General features: G+C 51.2%; 2 protein-coding genes across 3 annotated transcripts; one reads left to right on the top strand and one right to left on the bottom strand.

Moving 5' to 3' along the window:
- The first annotated feature begins 304 nt into the window (after positions 1–304).
- Positions 305–2,951, top strand: ackr5 (atypical chemokine receptor 5). The gene is made up of 2 exons (XM_076984110.1): positions 305–497; positions 961–2,951. Exon 2 carries the CDS (start codon positions 964–966, stop codon positions 2,032–2,034), a length of 1,071 nt encoding a protein of 356 aa, XP_076840225.1. The 5' UTR covers positions 305–497; positions 961–963; the 3' UTR covers positions 2,035–2,951.
- Positions 2,952–3,141: 190 nt separating this feature from the next.
- zbtb39 (zinc finger and BTB domain containing 39) lies at positions 3,142–8,434 on the bottom strand. 2 transcript variants are annotated; one of them, XM_076984106.1, is made up of 3 exons: positions 8,215–8,434; positions 5,709–7,234; positions 3,142–5,378 (listed from the first exon to the last, which is right to left on the bottom strand). In XM_076984106.1, the coding sequence occupies exons 2-3, from the start codon at positions 7,200–7,202 to the stop codon at positions 4,470–4,472; spliced, it is 2,403 nt and encodes an 800-aa protein (XP_076840221.1). In that variant the 5' UTR covers positions 7,203–7,234; positions 8,215–8,434; the 3' UTR covers positions 3,142–4,469. The 2 variants fall into 2 exon arrangements, with proteins under 2 accessions (XP_076840221.1, XP_076840223.1); XM_076984108.1 differs by lacking the exon at positions 8,215–8,434 and adding an exon at positions 7,694–8,191.
- Positions 8,435–8,866: the final 432 nt, after the last annotated feature.

Below are 8,866 nucleotides of genomic sequence, written 5' to 3'. Positions count from 1 at the left end.
CATGACCGCACTTCACATGTTAATTTCCATAGACCAGATTCTAGGACTTGCACAATGTCATCATAAACACTCATGTTCAAATTCTTAAAGGGTTTTGACGGATATGTAAACCATGTGCCAACGATCGCACTTAGATCCTTATTGTTTTAAATCTGTTATCCAAATTTATGAGCTTTTCCTGCTGGATGTGCCTCTTTCCTGCCCTGCGAGTGGCAGTGCAGCTTTTAAGAAAGCATGTGAAAGAGTGAGAGATAAAGAGAGGAAAAGAGAAAGAGGGGGAGAGAGAAAGGGAGAGTCAGAGACATAGAGATAGGAAGAGAGACAGAGGGAGGGGGGTAGAGGGACGGTTTCAAACCAGGCAGGCAAAAGACAGAAGCTGCACGAATCATTGGCCAGTCCAGCCGTTCTCCACCTGGTCACTGCTCCATCAGGCTGCAACTCCGTGAGGGGTCTGCCATCATAACAGCTTATCAACCGGCACACTCAACACAGTCAAGGTAGGCCTTGGAATCCTTTCACAGTCCTTTCCTCTGTTCTTCAAGACCACCGTTTAGAAAGAAAAATGAACTGTTAAGCCAAATCGGTGGCAGGCATTCTACTACAAATGTGGTTAGATGAAGGTTAGAATAAATGTAAAACGGGGCTTTCAAGATGCTTGAAAGCCAAACAGCAGTATACAGGGAGAGATTTCAAAGTCTGGTTCACTTGCTATTTGGTGAATCAGCCATTATAAGGGGGTTATTGGGATGGATCTGGGGTAAACTGAAGACTGTGAGGATCTCTGCAGTCCAAGAGTAGAAAAGCCAGGTGCGCAGTAATGATTGCTTTGATTTTCAAGGTCATCAAACCTGTTGTTTCTTTTACGCATATTGTATAGATCTCTGCGTTCTTTCTCTCCCATCTCTTGCGAGTCTTGCACGGCCCACCCACACTAAGCTTTTTTTTCCTCCGTCTCGCCAGGCCATGACGCACGAGCCCAACGCTACCGACTACCACCACGACCTGTGGTTCTACGACTGCACGTTTGACATAGACAGGAACCCGCAGCGTGTGGCGCTCTTCCTCCTTTACCTGCTCCTGTTTATGGTGGGGCTGGCGGAGAACATCCTGGTGTTGTGGGTGAACTGGCGACGGCGTCACGGAGCCAGCGGCGTGCTCTTCTGCATCATCAACATCAGCCTGTCCGACCTGATGGTGGTCATCGTCATGCCCTTCTACATGCTGGAGATCAGCCTGGACCAGGCGTGGCTGTGGGGCCGCTTCCTGTGCAAGGTCACACACCTGGTCTACGTTATGAACTTCTACAGCAGCTCCTTCTTCCTGGCGCTCATGACCCTGGAGAGGTACCTGCTGGTGGCCCGGCCCACCGTCGCACCCCTCTGCTTCCCCGTACAGCCACGGCAGCGACGCTGGTTGGCCTGCTCCGCAGTCTGGATCCTGTCGCTGGTGTTGGCTTTGCTGGAGAACGTCCATGTGGACCTGCTGGAGTGGAGCCAGCCGGGCTGCTACATGATCCCCCAGCAGTACCACACCGAGTGGTTCATCACCGTCACCGTGCTCGGCCTCCTCTTCCAGTTCGTAGTGCCGGCGGCCGTCATCGTCACGTGCAACGCGCTCATCGCCCGGGCGGCTCGCGTCTCGCCCGAGGTTCGCAGCCGGCGTGACCTGTGGCTGGTGCACGTGTACTCGCTGGTGTTCGTGACCTGCTGGCTGCCCTACCACCTGGTCGCGTTCCTCCTGATGGTGGACGACCTGGTCCCGCACCTGCTGTCCTGCAACCTCGTCGAGGTCCTGTACTTCTCCTTCAACGTGGTGCAGGGCATCTCGCTCGTCCACTGCATCGCCAACCCCATCCTCTATAACTTCTTGAGCAGGAGCTTTCGCGCCAACCTCGCCAGCGACGTGGTGGCCCGCCTCGCGCCTCCGCCCGCTAACGCCACCCAGGCCAACGGGGCGGATGGAGCGGGAGCGCAGACGGGAAAGCCGCGAACGCTCAGCAACACCAGCACCAGTCACTCGGACCTGGGCTCCTAAAGAGAGCGAACTCCCCATAGGTCAGAGTATGCTCTCCTGGGAGACCCGAGGAAGGAAACACTTCTCCTCACATGCTGCTGTGAATAAGAAGAAGATTTCACACAATGTCTTTCACGCAATTCATTTTCCAAGAATCGCCATTGTTTCTCCATAGGACACTCAAATAGGCCGTCATGCTTCTCAACTCCTGTCTTGGTTGTGAAAAGTCCGATTTTTCTTTTCTAAAACACAAAACAGAGGTGTGGGGTTGTATTTCATATACAATTTCTCAGTGAAATATGTAAGAAACAGCATTATAGAATATGTTAAGCCTGTTAATGGTTTGTTTTTTGGCTTGTAAACACTCGAGCTTAAAGACCGACTGGAGTCTTTAGGGATCCCTGATTGTAGTTTTAACAGAGGAAGGAAGAACCCTCCCTACATCAGTCTCCCACAGGAAGTAACATTCAGGAACATACCACAGTTAAAAGGAAGCTATATTCGCATTTAAGAAAGAAAACAAGAAAAAAAGTAGAGGCAGATTCATATACTGGGTGTTAAATATCATCCGGGCAGCCAGAGAGCATCATAAGCTGTTTATAACTCAACAATTTGTTGTAATGTCCTTTGTTAAATAACACTGCCCAGCAAAACATTTTTGCTTCTGGATAGTGAAGGTGGCAGCAGCTGTGGTGAACCCCCTGCCAGGCCAGCACTGGGGTCTGCCCACATCGCTGCTTGTCCCGTTGGGTCAGGTTCACCTCCAGCAGAGCTTAGAAAACCTCACCGGCCTCGTGGCTCTGAACTACTGCTGTTCGGCAGGACCACCAGCTGGACAAAACCTTCTCGGCATTTTAATTAAGATCAGATGTTCCAGTGAATGTGTACATATTGTAACAAATGTTTTATATACATGTAATTAAAACAGTAAGATGTCAGTTGGCGGCATATTGTTTCAGTGTGTGGTGCATTGACAGAAGACTCCTCAAAAGTTCGTAGAAGCTGTAACATGTTTGTTGTGGAAAAAACTCAGAGGCAGACGTGACAGAACGTATCAAAAAAGAAGATACTGAAGATCTGGTGGGTTCTCTAAAGCTAAAAGAAACACCACAGTTCACATACTTGTGTGTGCACGTGATCTTGATTTTATTCAGAACACTTACTAAACAAATACAGTTGTGAAAAAAAACAATACACATTAATTCATAATGAAAACACTCCTTACAAAATATAATGTGGCAACTTAAAAATCTATAAATACAATAAATAAATACTTGCAGATATTAATCTGTCTGATAAGGCATTTTTTCACATATAGAAAAATACCGCGTACTGTGGAAATCACACGTACCCTATTGCTTTAATTACCCTTAAAAGGAGCAACAGGTTTAATGTTAATGTTTTGCTTGTCAGATTACCGACTTGTCAGATTACTGACTTGCAACTGGTCCTCACACTGCAATTACCGTCCATGTAACCAGCACATTCACCCTCTCCACCGTAAAATATTTTTTAAATCTCAGCAGTTTAGTTGATTAAAAATGCTACTTATTGTTGCTAAAAGATTTGCTTTACTGTTAAGATCAGACTGACATGTTCATTTTTATATCTTTAGAAGGATTTCAATCGTCAGTGTTCCAAAAATAACCCCGTCCCCAACAAAAAAAACCCACTTTTTTTGTGTTATACCAACATTCTGTAACTTTAACAATCAACAGCAATTTAACAATCAATAAAAGATGCTGATCTTGAACTAAATCAACACCTCGGGGGAGCTGGCGCTCTGAGTGAGGTTGGCAGGTAATACACGCACTTTGTTATTCCCATCTGTAATTTCCTACCGTAATACATAAACAACCTTGCACTAATGACACCCGCTGGAGCACTCTGTGGTCAATTTATACTCAACATACAAACAGTAATCATGAACAGACACTTCTAATTCTAAGTGATACACAAGCACTTTGATACAAAAAATATTGATAACAATATTTAGAAACAAGTCCCCTTCTGCAGGAGGGTTCTGCTGTCATGGGATCCCTGCTCCGTTGTCAGGTCTGCTTTTCTAACGAAGCTCATCGGTGCTTCTCCATGATCCACAACTGGCCCTACCACCGCTACCCGTGAGGCAATATGCTGTCGTAACACTCAGGAATAGCCAGATTTTTAGCTTATATCGAGCACAAGATGATTTTACTGAATATCAAGAGGTAATTCTAAACTAACACTCAAGATCAACACTCTCCCCTCGTTCTTCTCAGAATACCTAAACGCTGCCGCCTAGTGGTAATGAAATAACAGTACCTACCGAAAACCCAAACACGCAATTCTCTAAAATAAATCTTCGTTCTGAAACCGCACGGCTAAAACACGAGTTACGTCCTAGGTCTACAGATGCCTGGCGGCCGGCGGCCGTGGGCTAACTGTTGAGGCACGCGAGGTGCGCGTGTGTGAGTTCAGGTGTCCACGCTGGGCAGAGGCTCTTTGGAGTGGTCGTTGTACATGAACGTCTCTTCTATGTTGAAGTCCGGAGGCAGGTGGTCCTTGTGGAGCTCCATGTGCGAGGAGACCATCTTGAGGGTGGAGAAGTACAGGCCGCAGACGGTGCAGCGGTACATGAGGGCGCCCGCGTGGGTCTTCAGGTGGCAGATCATGGTGGAGCGGCCGCGGAAGAAGCGGAGACACACCTTACACTGGTAGGGCTTCTCCCCCGTGTGGATGCGCAGGTGATACGTGAACTCGCCCGAGTGGGCGAAGCGCTTGCCGCAGTACCGACAGCGGTACCACTTCTGCTTGAGGCCCGGGGGAGCCGGGCCCGACGAGCCGCCGTTGGGCAGGGGCCCGGCCGGGAAGGGCACCCCCCCGGGGAGCGTTTTGTCAGGCAGGCCCAGACCCAGACCCATGCTGAAACCCAGGCTGCCCAGTTTGCCCAAACCGCCAGCGGCCTCCAGCGGGGAGGAGGAGGAGGAGGAGAACTCCAGGGCCTGGTCCGCCTTGCGCTTCCCCGGCCACGCCTGCACGCCGTGGGACTCGCTGGGGTGCATGCTGAGGTGGTAATGGAAGGCGGCATCGGAGCGGAAGGTCTGGGGGCAGAGGAAACACTGGAACTCCGCCCCCTCCGCCCCGCCCTCCTGCCCGCCCTCGGCCTCTTTCGCCGCCTCTCCTTCCTCGGCGTGCATGGCCAAGTGTCTGTCCAGCAGGGGGCGCTCCAGGAAGGGACAGGCGCACTGCGGGCAGGAGTGGACGAGCAGCAGGTGCGTCAGGGTGTGCCACAGAAGAGCACAGCGAGAGGGCTGAGGCGACTGACACACGCCGCATCGCAACGTCCGCAAGCACACGTGGCTGTGAACGTGGTCCCGCACGACCTGCAAAGAGTCGTTTACACACATGTCAGAAGTTGGACATACTGGCCAACAGTATGAAGTGATACAATCAGAGAAATAAGCCATTATAACCTACTATAGCGATATAAATTAAAATACAACAATTACTCAACAGCATAAGGCTGCTCAATACATGCCACTGCAATTCTACCAATGACATTAACAATCTAAAGAACATTTCAACCTAAAATATCAAACAATGAAGCATGCTAGGTGCAGCATTATGCTACTGCATGATCCTAACTGGTTCCAACTGGTTACTGTGCTGATGAAGACCTTTTGCCACCGAGCAGACAACAAATGAAAGCAGACCTTGAAATCCTTGGAAATGGATTTTGCGCACACGGCACACTGCAGTTCTCCTTCGGGTCCCTGAGACGGGCTGTCCAGCGCATCGGGCAGCTGGGGCACGGCCCGGCCGGCCGAGTGGCGCCGGTGTCGGATCAGCTTGGCCTCGCTGCAGAACTGGAGCTCGCAGACGTCGCAGGAGAAGAGCAGGATGCCCACGTGCGTGAGGGCGTGCGTGACGCTGGCGGCCCGGTCCGGGAAGGCGGCTCCGCACACATGGCAGCTGCCCGTCTCCGACAGGTGCGTCTCGGCGTGGGCGCGCAGGACGCCGTTGTCTGCCGCCAGCAGGGTCCCGCAGGCCTTGCAAGGCAGCGAGGCCGGCACGGGCTGGCCCGGGTGCACCGAGGCGCCATTACCGTCTATGCACATCAGGTCTTCGTCGTCCTCCTCTTCCTCGATGTAATGCTCTTCGTCGTCGCTCAGCTCGATTATGTCCCCCGCCAGCGCCCTCCACTGGTCCCCTTCGTCCGTCTGCCCCTCGTGCAGTCCCTGCTTCTCGCCGTCGTCGTCCTCCCCAAACAGGACGGCCTCTTTGACCGCACCCGCCTCCAGGCCGACGCCCCCCTCCACCGCCCTGAGCTGCAGGCCGTCCAGGGGATCCACCGAGGAGGAGGAGGGGCCGCACGTCTCCCCCTCCGCCTGGGCGGTCGGGTCAGAAATGGAGCATGCTTCCAGGAGGGGCGGTTTGTCCCTGCCGATGGCCGAGTGGACCTCCTCTCCCCCTGTCCCGTCCACCATCTCCTCTTCCTGCTCCGTTTTGAGCTGCAGCGCAAGACCCGGGAGGATCTCGGTAGCCTGGGACGTCTGGGTGTCCGACGGGACCCGCTTGCCGTCCTGCAGCGGGCCGTAACCCAGATGCAGCTGGAAACCGTCCTCCACTTTAGGAGAGTGGGACAGCGGGGCCACGTGGGCTCGGTTCAGCCTGGGGCCCCGGCTCTGAGGCAGCGGAGAGGGGGCGACCGGAGTGGGGGCGGCGGGAGACGAGAGGGAGGAGCAGGAGGCGGCCGAGGAGGAGCACGCTGAGGGCGCCGTGGCGGCGGCCGGCCCTGCGTCCCCGTCTCCGTCCCCGTCCGAGCTCTTCATGTCCGGGAAGGTGGCGTGGCAGGCGCGCACCAGCTCCCGCACGCCCAGCCTCTCCGCCAGCTCGTACAGCACCCCGACCTCGATGAGGTCCGCCAGGATCTCGCCCGTGTAGATGAACGTCAGCACCTTCTCGAAGTTGGCGGCGGAGACGAAGTCCAGCGAGAAGGTGGGAGGGGTGGAGGCGTGGCCGTAGGAGGCCCGGGAGAACAGGCTGCTGAAGTGAGTGCTGGCGCAGGCCAGCACGGCCCGGTGTGCCGAGAAGGAGCGGCATCCCACCTGCAGCACCACGTCACAAAGCACCCGCGACAGGCGACAGCGGTTCAGCTCGGAGAGGAGGAGGGCGGCGTGGCCCGAGCCCTGCAGCCTGATCCGCATGCCTGCCACAGCAGCACGGAGCCCGCGTCGAACTGCAACACAGCACCAATAAAGACCACACACAGTCATAAACCCTGGGCTCAGAAGATGCATTTTCCCCTTCCCGTTAAATTTAAACTTGGTGTTCATATATTAAGGGCTCATATGATATGTGCATCAGTATTATTATTTTACAAAGCAGCTTTGCATGTTCTAAAATTAAGCTAGGGGGGTGTTATGTATAATGAGAAGAATTTTTCACTGGTGACTCGTTGCTCAACTATCCACAGCTGGTTACCCACACTAGGTCATTTAATTAACCAGCTAGTTAGTTGCTTGCAATAAATGATAAGGCAGTGACTTTCGAACATCTGTTGGAGAGTTTTTCGGGAAGCCAGCCAACTTATTGGACTCACTGTTCAATGTTGCCTAAACATCAGTGAACTAAGTTATCTTCGTCCTAAGACATGGAGGCCAAGTGCTTTATAAATAAATCACACATTTCAACTTACTTGGTTAAATTACGCGGAGCCAAATAAAAAAGGCACGTCAAACAGCACTTTGTTAGCTAAGCTAGCAACCTGAAAAAACAACTATATCAAGATATTTGTCTAGTTTAGATGACCTGTTCTTACTTTCACGACCAACAAAAGCAATTCAGCCATCTAGCAACCGAGACACGACTAACCTTAGCTAGCTACTACAAACAAGTTAGCTTCACAGCTAATGCAGTCGAGCTGGCCAGCGGTCTAGAGGCCAAATGTGTATTTATCTCGCATTTTATGTGCCACAAAACTGACGAGCCACTCGAGTATTTACAGTGGCTGCCTATTTTACAGCAATATTCACCGGGCTAGCCGCGTAGTTCACAGAACGCCGCGGACTAGCTTAGCCGCCGTTAGCCAGCTAGCCGTTCCAATTCAATCCAACAGCAACGTTAGCCAGCTAGCTAGCTAGCTGAGCGGCTAACGGCTATCTGTTGATAAGTACGTGTTACTGAGGTGTTAATATAGAATTATAACGTTTTACCCACAGACAAAACGGCGCTAGTTTTCTACGGACAGTATCCCTCTGCGGCTTTTTATTAACTTTTTCTCCTCTCTCCCCGAACCAGAGGCATGGTGGCTAGCTAACATGCGTGGAGCCGAAGAGCCGTTTATCAAAGCGGGATGGTGAGGCAGCGGCGAGAGCGGGTGTGGGAGCTGCTCCGAGACCGCACTGGGCTGTTAGTAGTAGTCTGGGCAGGAGGAAAAGTTGCAGGACGACAGAGTGATAAAAGAACAATTTTAAAAAGAATGGACACTGGAAGATGCAATTATTGTTTTAGAAGATAAACACAGTGATTAAGATGATTGGAGATGTTGCAAAAGTCATCCCTTAACTAACACATTTACCAATAAACCGTGTCTGAAACACACACCTACACACGGACCCTGCAAAACACACATTGCAATATTACTTTAATCCTTTATTAATAATAATAATGTTAGTTTGATTTTTATTTAAAACCCGTGTTTTAATTACCTTAATTGTGGGTAAATGTGAATAATTCACGGTACACATAAACTTTTTTTTTTACTCTGGTACAAGGACACCATTTAGTTCAGTTATTTTACAGTTGTTTTTTTTTATAATTAAAACATTTTCCAATAAACATAAAAAGCTCCGGGCACTTTGGATAATCA

Source organism: Brachyhypopomus gauderio, chromosome 21 (genome assembly GCF_052324685.1).
Source record: "Brachyhypopomus gauderio isolate BG-103 chromosome 21, BGAUD_0.2, whole genome shotgun sequence".
NCBI classification, from domain to species: domain Eukaryota; kingdom Metazoa; phylum Chordata; class Actinopteri; order Gymnotiformes; family Hypopomidae; genus Brachyhypopomus; species Brachyhypopomus gauderio.
The sequence above is the reverse complement of the archived record's forward strand: the minus strand, read 5'-3'. Positions and strand labels throughout refer to the sequence as shown.